At 56.8% G+C, this 13821-nt stretch overlaps 1 protein-coding gene across 6 annotated transcripts; it reads left to right on the forward strand.

Moving 5' to 3' along the window:
* Window positions 1-1567: 1567 nt before the first annotated feature.
* Window positions 1568-13548, forward strand: RHBDF1 (rhomboid 5 homolog 1). 6 transcript variants are annotated; one of them, XM_081337991.1, is made up of 19 exons: window positions 1571-2171; window positions 6364-6505; window positions 6723-6853; window positions 7463-7567; window positions 8185-8398; window positions 8691-8897; window positions 9359-9484; window positions 9569-9732; window positions 10127-10378; window positions 10458-10569; window positions 10729-10803; window positions 10920-11081; window positions 11211-11311; window positions 11422-11485; window positions 11637-11731; window positions 11966-12041; window positions 12115-12215; window positions 12295-12448; window positions 12852-13548. In XM_081337991.1, exons 2-19 carry the CDS (start codon window positions 6386-6388, stop codon window positions 13269-13271), a joined length of 2679 nt encoding a protein of 892 aa, XP_081194117.1. In that variant the 5' UTR covers window positions 1571-2171; window positions 6364-6385; the 3' UTR covers window positions 13272-13548. The 6 variants fall into 6 exon arrangements, with proteins under 6 accessions (XP_081194116.1, XP_081194119.1, XP_081194117.1 ...); XM_081337992.1 differs by having other exon boundaries at window positions 7466-7567; XM_081337990.1 differs by having other exon boundaries at window positions 1568-2171; window positions 11637-11726; window positions 11965-12041; window positions 12115-12448.
* The last annotated feature ends 273 nt before the right edge of the window (window positions 13549-13821 follow it).

The raw sequence follows: 13821 nt of genomic DNA on the forward strand, positions 1-13821 counted from the left end.
GTTGCCTTCCGTTTTCTTCATCTAGAAGGTAGCACAGTGGTTGTGATTTGTCCATCAAATGAATTGAATTGCAGCATTTAACACAACAGGACACTTGCAAGAATATTTCCCTCTGCAGACCCAAGTACTGCACCTGCTCAGCGTTAAGGGTGTTTGCTCTTAGCCAGCAGTGGCTGCAGAGGAAGCTGTGGCCCAACAGCCTAGACGTGCTGCACAAAGAGGGGCCCATATCTGTAGCACTGTGGGGCAGACATGCTCCATGAGGCTCAACCTCTGCCATTGGTGCAAGAAACTGGTGTTGATATTCATGTCTAAAAATGACCCCCCAGCTTCTGCCAAGGAACCTGCCAGGTTCTATATCTCCTGCTGCAGAAAATAGTAGAGGATGCCAACCCATGGCTCATGGCTAGCCTTGCTGGCAGCCAAGGAATTCCCAGCAGGCACTGGTCCCATCAGCCCCACTATTCTCAAAGTGGGGAGGGGGGAGAAGGGGACATACCCAGGATAGTTTGGCTGGTCACCCGCTGCTTCCTTTGTCTCTAGAAGCATTCTGGAACTATTGGGATATATTCAGGTATTTACAGTTTACAGCCAAACTGAAGCTGGAGCTGCAAAATGAATTTTATTAAATATCAACCAATAATCAGTAGTAGTGGCAAACCTTAAGCATGCAAATGACAGGATGGACTGTCAGAAAGCTTTAAAATGAAAATATATCAGACATGACCTGACTGCAATTGCCACCTGTAGCTGGTGCAAGTGGGAGGCTGAGGCAGAAGAAACTGACCAGCAGAGGATCCAGCCAGAGGAAAGTAGGGGGTCACGTGGCTTTTCAATTCCAGACTTTGCAGGATGCCAAACTGCAGGAAGCTTTTATTCTTAGGAGTGCCCTAGGTTGACCTCTGATGCCTCTGTGAGGCATTGTTACTCATCTTTCACTAAATTATTCAGGTTTTCCTGAGAAAGGTATGGGGCAGTGTAGGAAATGGTGTTATCAACTACATTAAGCTAAATTTCTTTTTCTTATCTGGTGGTTCATAGTTTCTTTGGCCCTCTTGGAACGTTGCATCTTGCTGCTTCCCCCAAAGGGAAGCGGGTGGGGTGCGTGCAGGTGTGAGCCCTTTTCCCCCCAGCTTTCTCCTCTCTTGCTTTGGACCTCACCGCCGTCTTACAAAACCAGCCCTGGCTTTCTGCCCCTCTTGAGTTCAAGTGGTCACTTGACCAGCTGGCAGAAGCGTGTGCTGCTGGGGCCTTGAGGACTCAACTAGCCCTGGGCCAAAGCAGCTGGCAGCAGAGCGGTCCTGCCTTCTTTCTTTCCAAGGCCATGAAGTGCCACCAAAGCCAAGCATTTAGCATCTGGGGAGGGAGAAGCAGGGGTGGAAAGGCTGATGCTGCCCTTCCCTGCCTGGATGGGCACCCCATGAGGAGGGGCACACCCACCCACACCCTTAAGGGGTAGCATGGCTACAATGGGCACGTTGTTGGGCTGCTCAGCCTTCTCTGCAGTGCCAGCACTGGTTACAAAGGGGAATTCATGGCTTTCTGTCAGGAGCCCCTAGCCAAAGCCCCCCAGGAACCCCGCAGCGCCTGGCTGCCAGCTGCCTCTTCTCAAGAGCTCTTCCAGGGCAGGATGGGGCTGCCGCCTGAGTGGGAAGAGGGGTGGGGGGGGGGCTTTCCCGCTTTTCCTTCTCCGGCCCAAAGGATTAGCAGGCACGACCCCCGCCCCCTCCCCCGCCAGGCGAGAGAAGCCCCGGAAAGCATTTCGCGGCCTCCTGAGCAGAGCCCCGACCGGGCGGTCCGGCTTAGGCCCAGGTCGGCAGGGTAGCAGGTAGCGACCCGGGGCCGCGTCCGAGGCAAGGAGGGCGAGGAGAAGGTCGCTCCGCCGGTAGCCCCGGCCCATCTCCCCGCCCGGGCGGCCGAACTCCAGCTCGGCGCTTTTCCGCCCGCAGTGGCGCCGGGCGGAGGCGAGGCTGGCGGGCGGAGGGAGCCGCTTCTCCGCCCGGCGCATTCCTGAGGCCTGAGTCACGCCCGGCCCGGCCCGCCTTCTGCGCCGGGCCGCCCTTCGGTCTGCAGGCCGGCTGCGCCGAGGCCGGCCCTCCTCGCTGAATGGCCGTCCGGCCAGCGCTCCCTGGACGGCCCCGGCTGGAGCGGTGGGCAGCCCCAGCCCCGCGGTGAGTTCGGGTGGGGCAGGAGGGCAGCGCCGGGCCCCGTGGCCGCCTTGCCCCGTTAACAGCGGGCGACGCGGCCTGGGCAGCGGGCTTCCCTCCCCGGACGGGCTCCAAGGACGCGGCGGTTGCTGGCGTGGGCTCCGGCGGTGGCAGGAAGCCTGGCCGTCCCCGGCCGCCTGCTGGGGCGCCCATCGGCTGGCTGGTTCTCGTCCGGGCCACGTCTAGCGGGGAGTATCTGCGGCCCGTTTCCCCCTCCGAGACGGGCGGTACTTGGGGGCTCGGCTCGGCTCGACCGTACCGGCGGGCAGAAGCAACGAGCGGGCCGCCGCCCTTCGCCTGGCTGGTTCTCGGCCGCTCAAGCTCCGTAGGCCGATTGGGAGCCGTTCCAGCTAAGTTGGAAAGTTCAACGACGCTCCAGCTGCGGCCTCCTCCCTGACTGATTCTGAACCCTGATTTATCGGTCTTGCGGTGGGGGCTTTCCCAGCAGCTGCAGAGCGACAGCCACCCTCGGCGGCGGCTGTTAGGGGGCCGTGGAGGCTCAACGCTTCCAACCCGAAGAACGAGAGCTAATGCTTGCGGCTGGGGTCGGGTTTTTTTTCTTCTTCCTAATTTTCGTCCGTCTCTGCCTGGGTCCCAGGCTTCCCTTGAGTTTCCTACTTAGTTTCCAGGTGGCAGAGGGGATCTGCCTTGATGGGGCTTAAAACCAAAGGGAGTATTTCTCCCCAAGGCAAACACTGGAAAGTAGCACAGAGCGCCTGGTACTGGTCATGGGAACCCCAGACCCAGACACGGAAGGAAGAAAATTCTGCTCCAGGAACACCCTGATCTGCCCCATCCAGAGCCCACACAGCCAGCTGAATTCTTTGAGAGAAGTCCCTAGGAAGCCAAGCCAATCATGCCCGGCTGGGTGAGACAAACAAATTGGACCTTTTCCTCTTAGTCCAACTGCTCACAGCAGCACAGCTGGTTGCTGGAGAAGCTAAACTGCCCCCCCCCCAATCTCTTGGATTTCCTATTGTGGCATACAGTTGTGGCTGGGACCACAAAAGGGAGGTTTTGCTCTGACGTGGCTGGACTAATCCTTTTCCTTGAAATCTTTTACCCCTTTCTTTCCTAGGCATAGCCTGTGGAGTTCCCAAGGCTAAGCCTACAAGCGAGAATAGCATTGCTACGACAGGCAAGCTGGGGAGTGAGGGGGAGAGTTCTGAAAGCTCGCACTGGGGTGGGGGAGAGAAGAAGTGGAGGCAGACTCTGCCTCCTGGTGCTTTCCCGTCTAGAGACTGACTGGGCATTGTGGCAACCTAGGGGCGGGTGGGCAACAGCAGGGGTGGAAGGATGCTGAGGCTGTGCCTAGCCACAGGCCCTAGGAGAGAGAAGCAGGTGGAGGCGTAGTTTCCTAATCGCAGGAGGCTTTCCTACTTTGGTTGGTATGAAGGCATGAGGCTAGACAGCAAGTCCCCTGAGGAGAGGGGCGGGGTGGGGGGCCTGCAGAAAGAGAGAGGATGGGGCGAGCACAGCTCTTTCCTGGACATTGCACAGGCGAAGGTCAGGCCTGCCAGAGCACTGAGGAATGGAGGGGAGCAACAGAAAGGCAGATTCTACCTCAACATGAAGACAGGAGAGGGCATCTGATTGGGAAGGGCTCTGCTTTGCTTGCTTTGGAGTCTTGACTCCAGCAAGCACAGGGCGGGGGGGGGGCAGGGTCTGGGCATCCTGCAGGGTCTTCTGGCACCACGGAGGATGATTCTATGGAAAGGCCTCTCTAGTGAGATGGCTGGGCCAACAACTGGAATTCTGCCCTTCCTGTTTTTGTCCTCCAGCAGAGAGAGGAGTGCAGCCGGGGGCGGGGCAGGGGCAGGGGCAAGCCCTGGAGTTTCTGGGCCAGAACTATGTAAATGGAATATGGAGCTGGCTGGGGCCATTGTGCCCCTCATACTGTGAGTCCCTTCTTCCTGCAAGGGATCACCTAGCGCTTGTCAGTGCCCCTCACCTTCTGCCTTTGACTTTTTAACAGAAAAGATTTATTTTTAATTGAAATGAAGTCAGGCTTAAATTGGAGCTTTGTAACTGATCCTTCCCCCATGGCATTTTTTCTGAAGGGGCAAAGTGCCCAGAAACCCTTTTGCAAGAGTGCCACAGGAGTCCCCCTCTCCAGAATGTCTCTGCTTGTGTGATGGGTGGGTGCACCCGGCTAGAGACAGCTGGTCTCACCCTCTCATACATTCCCATGCAGCAGTTTAGAAATGTGTATTTCTAAATAAAACACAGAGAAGCTTGTTCTTGCAAGGTCCAGTGTGTGTGTGAATGGGCCTTCTATGGGGAAGGGGTTTGCATGGATGACAAGGTCTGCATCGTTTTGTTTTTGTAGATAGAGAAACACCAAGGAGGAGAGGGCAGCACTTTTTGGCACTTCTCCCACTGAGCTGAAACAAATGCACTGCTGTTGTGGCTCAGATGCAGCCAGGCTGCTGGCTCCTGCAGGCCCTCCTGAGAAAATGTGAAGCTGTGGGAAGAATCTAAAGCCTCAACTGGATTTTCTGGTTCTGGCCAAAGTGGGAACTTCCCAGTTCTGAGCACTGTCTCATCCCAGGCCTGCTGCTCCTACCCTGGAAGGAAGAAGGCGGCACACACACCCCCACACACACACAGCCTGGAGCCCCACTGAGGGCAGGCAGCTCCATCAATCCCCAGCCCTTCAGGGTGCTGTGCAAGGGACTTGAGTGCAAATTCGGACCCAACTCATTGCTGTCTTTGCTCCCTACCATGTTCCCTCTTGGCTTGGTGCATATTTGCAGAGGCTAGGCCAATGGTTCCCACCCACTCTCAGCAGAGAAGGGCAGTCAGGAAGAAGCTTTCTCAACTTTTCCATCATCAGGGTGGGGGGAAATATAGGACAGGCAGGCAGGCAGGCTAGGGAGCAATAAAAGCAGGAGGAGGCCCCCTCCCATCAGTGGGTGTGTGTAACATGGGAGAGGTAACCTAAGATCTGCAGCAAATCGAAATGGAGTCTGGCTTTGTGGTTTCCATTCATGGCTTTTTTTCTGCCTTTGGTCATGCCCTGGCTGGTTGGAAATGTTGCTGTGGGTCAAGCACTTTTGTCTGAAATGGTGTGGGGTTTCCTGCCTGAGTGGGGGGGTTGGACTAGAAGACGTCCAAGGTCCTATCCAACTTTATTGTTGTTGTTGTTATCATCTGGAAAGGAGCTGAGGAAAGTGGGTGGGATTGCCTCAGATGCAGCAGGCATAGCTTGTAATAGAGGTCAGCCTGAGGTCTGGAAGCTGTCCCTGAGCCAGGGGTCTGGGCATGGAGGGGTGTGGAGTAGACCACTGGAAGGTAGCTGGCTGGTTGTGTGTGCCAGAAAATTCTCCTGACCCAGCCTTGCTTGCTAGAAGGGCCCCATGAGGGAAGGATCCCTCTGGGAAGGGAGGCGGTCTCTCCCTCTGACCAGCCCGGCTTCCTTTCATTCCCTAGAACAGACAGGCTGCTTTAGTTGCTTCCTCCTTTTGGTGGGAAACTCCTGGACCGGAAGAGGATGGAAATGGCCAAAGGCAGCTGTGGTGATGGGTGGCTGTGGGCAGCATGTCGCCTTTGCTCCAGACAGGCTTCTACAGTCCCAAAATGTCTTTGTGGGAGACGGGGCGAAGAGAGGCTGCCTAGGGAACGGTCCGGGAAGAGGCAGCAGAGCCCACAGCTGGAGAGCGGGCAGGGCGAGAGGCTCAGGAGGGGCCCTGCCTAGCTTCTCAGGCTGGGAGGGGGATGGCGGGACTGGCAAAATTCTGCCAGTGTAGCTTTGCAGGTAAAGTAGAATGAGCTTAATTGGTTGTGCTTTCTGTCTGCTATGGCTAATGAAGCTGATTCCTTAACCCAGAGGACTTGGGAGGCCCTTTGCCACCAGGCGTTTGGAAGGGCTGTTTCTCAGGGTCAGGTCTGTGCAGGTGTGGGATCATTTTGCTAGTTAACGCAAACCCAGCTTAGCTTCAAGCCAAGTGGAGCCTCAGCTACTGAATGTAGGCTTGTTCCCAGTGGCCCCTGGATCTCAAGAGGCCAAGTGGCCCCATGCCCAGGTGGCTTTGGGTGACAGGATGGGTCTCAGGCCAGGCCTTCCAGTTGAGGGGGAAGAGAGTCTGTGCTTTTGGCCACAAGCAAACTTGCCTTGGCCCTTGCTTTGTTTGCCCATAAACTCTGCCCCCTCTAGGCTGGGCTTCTGAAGAGGAAAGATGGCTGAGGGCCTCCGGGACAGCTCCAGCAGCTTGCAGAGGAAGAAGCCTCCTTGGCTGAAACTGGACATTCCAGTGGCCCCGCTCTTGGCTACAGCAGAGGAACCAGCCTCACTCCAGGTACCTGGCCGGCCAGCCAGGTGTGAGCACTGCTCTGCCTTCCCACCGACTCTCCAGCTGCTCCTACCTCCCCAAAGGCTGGGCGGATCTTCTGCAGGATTGGGGAATTCCTTGGAGGGGCTGTATGGAAGTTGGCTGAGCGTTGGGGGCCACCTCAGCAGTCACCCTCTGCATTTGGCTGCCAGTGCTCTGATGCCCGGGCACCATTCCTTTGCAGCCCTTGAAGCGCCAGGCCTTCTTCCGAAGCGTCAGCATGCCTGCGGAGAACAGCCTCTTTCCTGCTGCCTACAGCGAGGCACGGCGGCCTGTCCTGCAGCGACAAACATCCATCACCCAGACCATCCGGAGGTAAGCCCCAGAGCCCGTGCCTTGGCACAGTTCTAGACTTCTGGACTGGGTCCCTGCCAAGGCATGCCTGGCAGCTGGATTGCCACATGTGTTCCCTGCCCCATTGGGTGGCAACTCTTCTCTACCACTGCATTTCCTGGCGATAAACCCTTGAGAGGGAAGGGCCCCTGCGGCTCTTTTCCTCAACTGAAAAGTTCAGCTGAAGGGAGGCAGGAGCCAGAGGGTCGTGCCCAAGAAGGGCTACGCGGTCTTCCTGCTCTTGTGAAAAGAAAGTGGCATCTTCACTCCCTAGTGCCTCTGTCCAAGCCCAGGAAAGCAGAAGTGGGCAGAAGCCAAGGAAGCGGGCATCCAGATAGAGGGTGCCTGAGCATCAAGGGAGCATGCCATCCAGAAGATGAAAGGCTGGGAAGGGGCACCACATCTACCAGGCAGCTCCGATGCCCCAGCCCTCCAGTTGCCCCTGTGTCTGTGGGTGGCCTGAGCTGTGAGACATGGCTTTCTGCCCCTCCTTGTGTGCCAGGGATTGTCTGGAGGAGCCAGTTGTTCTAGCCCAGCCAAGAGGCACTGGAGCCCCTTCCTCCCCACCCCTTAGGACTCTCTCCTTTGCAGCAGACAGGTACACTTTGAGAGGACTCAGACCCTGCCCATTCGGGGGCACCAGGTGGGCAGGAAGCCCCTGAGAAAGCGCCACTCACTGCCCAGAACACTGTTCAGGTACCAGTGGCTGCATGCGTGTGAGCTGCATGTGGGTCCTGGCAGCAGAGCTGCTCCAGTTGCCAGCAAGCAGCCTGTGACCTCCCCACCCCCCCTCCTGTTCTGACCTGCAGCCCTGGAGAGATTCCCCACAGGCACCTTGTCCAGGAGGCAGGGAAGGTGCAGGAAAACACACAGTTCCTGCCCCCCACCTCAATTGCCTCCTAGTCCAGTTGTGCTGCTGAACAGTAGCTCCATCCGCCGCGTTGCCTCCCCAGTGTAGCTGCCGCAGTGTTTGCCGCATCCAATGAGGGCGACAGGATCTACTTCAGGGCTATCGTGAAAGGTTGGCCCTGACCTCCTCTTCCCAAGAACCCCTTCCTGCGCTGCGATCCCGTTCCTGGCCCATGAGTGGCTGCATCCATCACAGGGCCGAGAAACTGCTGGCCAGTCTCTTGGGACACTGCTGTCCTGCAGGCACTACTGACAATTCTAGAAACTCTGTAGCTCACTCCCACTGGCCACCACTCCCTACTCCCCCCCCCCCGGGTTTGATCCCTCACTCTGGGCTCGGAGCATTTGGAGGATGAAGTGGCTGGAAGGGGAGGCATCTTCTTGGCCCTCTACTCTCTCATCAGGAGCACAGCAGACTGGTTTGGGGTCAGCAAGGGGAGCGATGCCCCTCAGAAATGGCAACGGAAGAGCTTGCGCCACTGCAGCCTGCGCTACGGAAAGCTGAAGCCACAGGCCCTCCGCGAAATGGACCTTCCGAGCCAGGACAACATATCTCTGGCCAGCACGGAGACCCCCCCGCCACTCTATCTGCCCCCTTGCCCACCTGGCATGCAAAGAGTAGGTAGCCTGGGGGTCACATGGCTTTGGTTGGATGGAGTGAGCAGCCTCTGGGTTGACTTTCCTGGCATCACAATTGTGGCGGAGGAAGGAAGGGTGGTGGCAGGTCCAAAGGAAATGCAGACACTGTGTGGGAAGCAGTTCTGGGATAAGACACCTGTTCCCTGCTCTTCTACCCCTGGTGGCCCCCCAAAGCTCCTCCTGGGAACCTGTAATACCTGTTGAAGCCCAGCTGGTGGAGGGGCTACCGTGGCTGATGCCCTCAGGGCCATTTCCGTCTCTCTGCTGTCAGATAATTGACCCCCTGGCCCGTGGACGGGCCTTCCGAGTGGCCGAGGATTGCGACGGCTGCAGCATGCCCCCCACCCCGGCCACGCCCGGAGCCGCCTCACTCTGCTCCTTCACCAGTTCACGCTCTGGCTTCGGTCGCTGGCCTCGGCGGCGGAAGAGAGAGTCAGTGGCTAAGATGAGCTTCAGAGCAGCAGCAGCCCTAGTGAAGGTGAGTGGCTGAGAGGGAAGGGGATGGGCCATCTCCAGGTTCCGGCCTCTCTGCACATAACGTGGCCAGTGCTTGCAGCCTTCCTGGCATTCTGCATGCACGGTCTTGTCAGCAGTTGTGGCCGGCCTCTTCCACCCAGGGCTGGCAACAGCAAGAGGGACACACTGAAATGAATCCAGAGCTGGCTGAAGTATCTGATTTGTAATTACTTTTTGGAAGCATTGGTTCTGTCCTTGGTCCTGGTCCAGTGGGGTAGGAGAGCTGAAAAAGGCCCTCTGGGAGTTGGGGCAGGCTTGTAAGGGACCCTTAGGTCCTGGAGGGCTTTGAAGTCCACACCCAGCCCCTTTTGCCATGCTGATGGAGAATGGTCAGTGTGTCATACATGAATTGTAGCGGGCTGGCTCACCTTGGCTGCTTAGGGATGGCATGTGTCCTGTCTCTTGCACACCTCTCTGTGCCAGGGCCGTTCTGTGAGAGATGGCACCCTGCACAGGACCCGACAGCGCAGCTTCACTCCAGCCAGCTTTCTGGAGGAAGACTTCACCGTGGAGTTCCCAGATGAGCTTGACACCTCCTTCTTTGCCAGGGTAGGAGTTGAGCCACAGGGGAGGGGTGGAGCTGCTGGTGGCCCCAGCAGCCCCTCACCACTGGACCTTCCCTCCCTTGCCCAGGAAGGGGTCCTGCTGGAAGAGCCGTCCATATATCCTGATGAAGTTTTTGAGTCCCCCTCTGAAGCAGCCCTCAGGGTCCCCGAGGCGAAGATGCTGCAGGTTCAGCCAGCCCTCACAGGGGGGGCTCTGGACCGGAGCGAGCTAGAGAGAAGCCACCTGCTCTTGTGAGTCTTGCAGGGGACAAGCCAGAGTCCTCTAGGGGAAGGAAAGGGGTGGCTGCTAGACTTCCACCCTGCAATTGCCCTGGGCCGAGATTCCTCTGATGGCCAGAAGCTGCAGACCTTTGGAAGGGTGACCTGCAGTTGGGACAGAGGCTCCCGGAGTGCAAGGGGGAGTCTAAAAGAAGGCAAGGTGGGTGTTCCAGGCTCCCAACCCTTTTGGGGCTGACCTGGCTGCATCCGTTCCATTTGTGATAACCCATAAACTCTGCATTCAGATACCAGGTGAAAGGCGATGTACATGCCATAATTAAGCACTCTGTATGGGGACGCTGGTCCAAGATTCCAGTTCTTTCTGAAGAATGAGCTTGCTCTCTCCCCCCCTCCCCCCATCTTCTAGGCCCCTGGAGCGTGGCTGGCGGAAACAGAAAGTGGGGACTTCAGTGCAACCAAAGGTCCGTCTGAGGCAAGAGGTGGTCAGCCTAGGCCTCCAGCGGCGTGGCCAGCGCATCACCGTTCCTGTTCGCAAACTCTTTTCCAAAGAGAAGCGTCCCTATGGCTTAGGCATGGTGGGCCGGCTGACCAACCGGACGTACCGCAAGCGCATCGATAGCTTTGTGAAGCAGCAGATTGAGGACATGGATGACCACCGGTGGGTGGAGGCCTGGGTGCCTGGGAGGGTGAGCAACCGATTGTGGCCTGACTGCCCCATCATCCTCCACTCCGCACAGGCCATTCTTCACCTACTGGGTCACCTTTGTGCATTCACTCATCACCATCCTGGCCGTCTCCATCTACGGGATTGCTCCTGTGGGGTTTTCGCAGCACGAGACAGTGGACTCGGTGAGCAATAGGACTCAGGTCTCCTTGGCCTCCCTTGTCCTATGAGGGACCTGCACCTCCTCTACTTCTGAGGAGACCTTCCTCTTCTTCTACTGGAGGGGCCGGAGGTGGGCATTCTGCCCATCTCCTCCTCTCTTCAATGGGCCTTTTTACTGGTAGGTCCTGAGAAATCGGGGGATATATGAGAACGTGAAATACGTCCAGCAAGAGAATTTCTGGATAGGGCCCAGCTCGGTGAGTGTCAGCCCCATCTGCCTCATCCCTCCATGGCTCAGTTTTTTTCTGCCCAGAGCCTCGTCTGGGAGTCGTTTTTTCTGTGGGCTTCGGCTGAGACTCTGCTGCTCTTTCAGGAAGCTCTCATCCATTTGGGAGCAAAGTTTGCCCCTTGCATGCGACAGGACCAGCAGGTGCACAGCTTCATCCGCGCAGCCCGTGAGAAAGAGAAGCATTCTGCCTGCTGTGTGCGCAACGACAAGTCAGGCTGTGTGCAGACGGCCGAGGAGGAGTGTTCCGTAAGCCCGGTTCACTGTCTCTTCCTCCTCCCATCCTTCCCACTGGCCTGTCCTCTGCTTTGGGGGGGGGGGGAGAGGGCACCCCTTGGGGACCCTGCTCCTGCCCACTTCTGCCCCTCTGCTTTACAGTCCACTTTGGCTGTGTGGGTGAAGTGGCCAATTCATCCGAGCACTCCATTGCTGGCTGGGGGCAGGAGGAAGTTTGGCTCTGTGTGCCACCAAGACCCCAGGTAGGTTGGGGGGGCAGGGCCACGTGTGTGGGGCTCCGGCTCTTGCCAGGGGCAGAGGGGCTGCTGTTGCGTCCCACACATAAAGTTGCCCAGGACCCCTCCCTCCGCAGGGTGTGTGAGCAGCCAGCATCCATGGACCCTCATGAGTGGCCTGATGACATCACCAAATGGCCTGTAGGTTTCTGGAGGATCAGGGAGCAGTGATTGGCTCTGCCCAGCTGCCCCATGTCTGCCTGTCTGTGGAGTGCGGGGTGGTGGTAGTGGAGGAGCCTCAGGGGGCCCTTCTTTTGAGGACCAGGAGCAAGGCCTGCCCATCTTCTTCCAGATCTGCACCAACAACAGTGCTGGGAACCACACCAACCACCTGCACATGGACTGTGTGATCACCGGGCGTCCCTGCTGTATCGGCACCAAGGGAAGGTAGGGTGGGTGGCCCCCAAAAGGGCTGACGGGGCAGCCAGCCCATTCTGCTGGGACGTGGAGGGGGCTGCTCTACTCCTTCTTTGGACCACGTCCTCCTGCGACTGGAGGCTCAGCCATGCCAGCTTTTGGCTCGCTCCGATCAGTGCATTTTGCTTGCTGTTGCTGCCTCAGCCGGCATCCGCCCCACTTCAGCAAGACTTAACTTCTGGGCATCTGGTTCTTTCCTCCCAGGTGTGAGATCACCTCACGGGAATACTGCACCTTCATGCATGGTTACTTCCATGAAGAGGCCACACTTTGCTCCCAGGTATCTCCATTTCTCTCTCAGCTGGCTCCAGCAGGTGGCATTCTCTGACCTGGCTGTTACTCTGTTTTGCCAGGTGCACTGCATGGATGACGTCTGTGGCCTCCTCCCCTTCCTCAACCCCGAGGTGCCAGATCAGGTCTACCGCCTGTGGCTGTCACTGTTCCTTCATGCAGGGTAAGGGCCACGAACTCCTTTCCCTTGGAACCCAAGTCCTTGGCCCACTTGGTCACCATATTTTTTCCTTGCGTGATAGGATCCTGCACTGCCTTGTGTCCGTATGCTTCCAGATGACCATCTTGCGTGACTTGGAGAAGCTGGCTGGCTGGCACCGCATTTCCCTGATCTACTTGTTTAGTGGCATCACAGGCAACCTGGCCAGCGCTATTTTTCTCCCCTACCGGGCTGAGGTGCGTCTCACTAGCAGCTCGTAAAGGGGGCTCTTGGTGTAGCTACAGGTGCCTCCTTCCCAGGCAAAGCGCGTCTCAGTGTGGGGCTGGGCCACAGGCAGTTTGTTTGCAAAGCATCCTCTGGGAGAGGCTGGATGAAAGCAGACGGGGCTGGGAACAGAACCCAGTCTTGGCACTCCTGGCTGTTTCCTACCTCCCTTTGGGGGGGGGTGTGTGTTATCTTACAAACTGTTGGAGTTGGAGTTGAGATACTTCCTGCCCCCCCCCCCGCCTCCCCTGTAAGCAGCCCCCAGGGTTGCTTTTGGCAGCACAAGCCAGGGCCTTGACCAGGTTTGAGTAGGGCCTGTCCTGCCCAACCAGCCTTCCCTGCAGTGCGGCTGTCTAATGGTGACCCCCTGTGCAGGTTGGCCCAGCAGGCTCCCAGTTTGGCATCTTGGCCTGCCTCTTTGTGGAGCTTTTCCAGAGTTGGCAGATCTTGGCTCGACCCTGGAGGGCCTTCTTCAAACTACTGGTGATCGTGCTGTTCCTGTTTGCCTTCGGCCTCCTCCCCTGGATAGACAACTTTGCTCACATCTGTGGCTTTATCAGTGGCCTCTTCTTGTCCTTTGCCTTCCTCCCATACATCAGCTTTGGCAAATTTGACCTGTACCGAAAACGGTGTCAGATCATTATTTTCCAGTTGGTCTTCGTGGGGCTCCTCTCCGGACTGGTGGTGCTGTTTTACTTCTACCCCATTCGCTGCCAGTGGTGTGAGGTCCTCACCTGCCTTCCCTTCACTGACAATTTCTGCGAGAAATACGGCCTGGATACCCAGCTCCACTGAGTGGGCAGGGGTGCTGTCACTGACTGCCTTGAGCAAAGCTGGCCTGGTGCTACTTGCCAGACTACCAGCCAACTTAAAATTCCGCCCATCCCTGTGCTGCCTTATCTTGGAGACTGGAACTTTTTCAGCACACAGAAAGTTGGTGCCTTGTTCAATTTTACTGAACCTTTTTTGTTGCCAGTTTTATTATACTAGTGTCACAGTGACCTTTTTCATGAGATTTGTTGTTACCCTGGTGGTGATTAAAAATGAAGGTAGCGTTTTAGCTACATTTCCATTAAGTTTTGGAGTGTGTTTGTGCCAAAATTGAGGTTACTGACAAATGCCTATCAAAGCAAGGAGCAATTCTTAATTCAGTGTTGACCCAATTTCTAATATACAAATACTGCACTTGGATGAATTCTAACATTTAAAATGAACGACTGCCTGTATTTGATTCAACAGCTTTGTAAAAAAATTGTTTTCTTGTTTTCTTATAGGCAAGTGTCAAGCACAGCTTCTTTCCTGTAAAAATTATAATTGCTTATATTTTGTTGGAACGTGTAGCTGT

The sequence above is a fragment of the Vipera berus genome (genome assembly GCF_964194415.1).
Source record: "Vipera berus genome assembly, chromosome: 13".
Lineage (NCBI taxonomy): Eukaryota > Metazoa > Chordata > Lepidosauria > Squamata > Viperidae > Vipera > Vipera berus.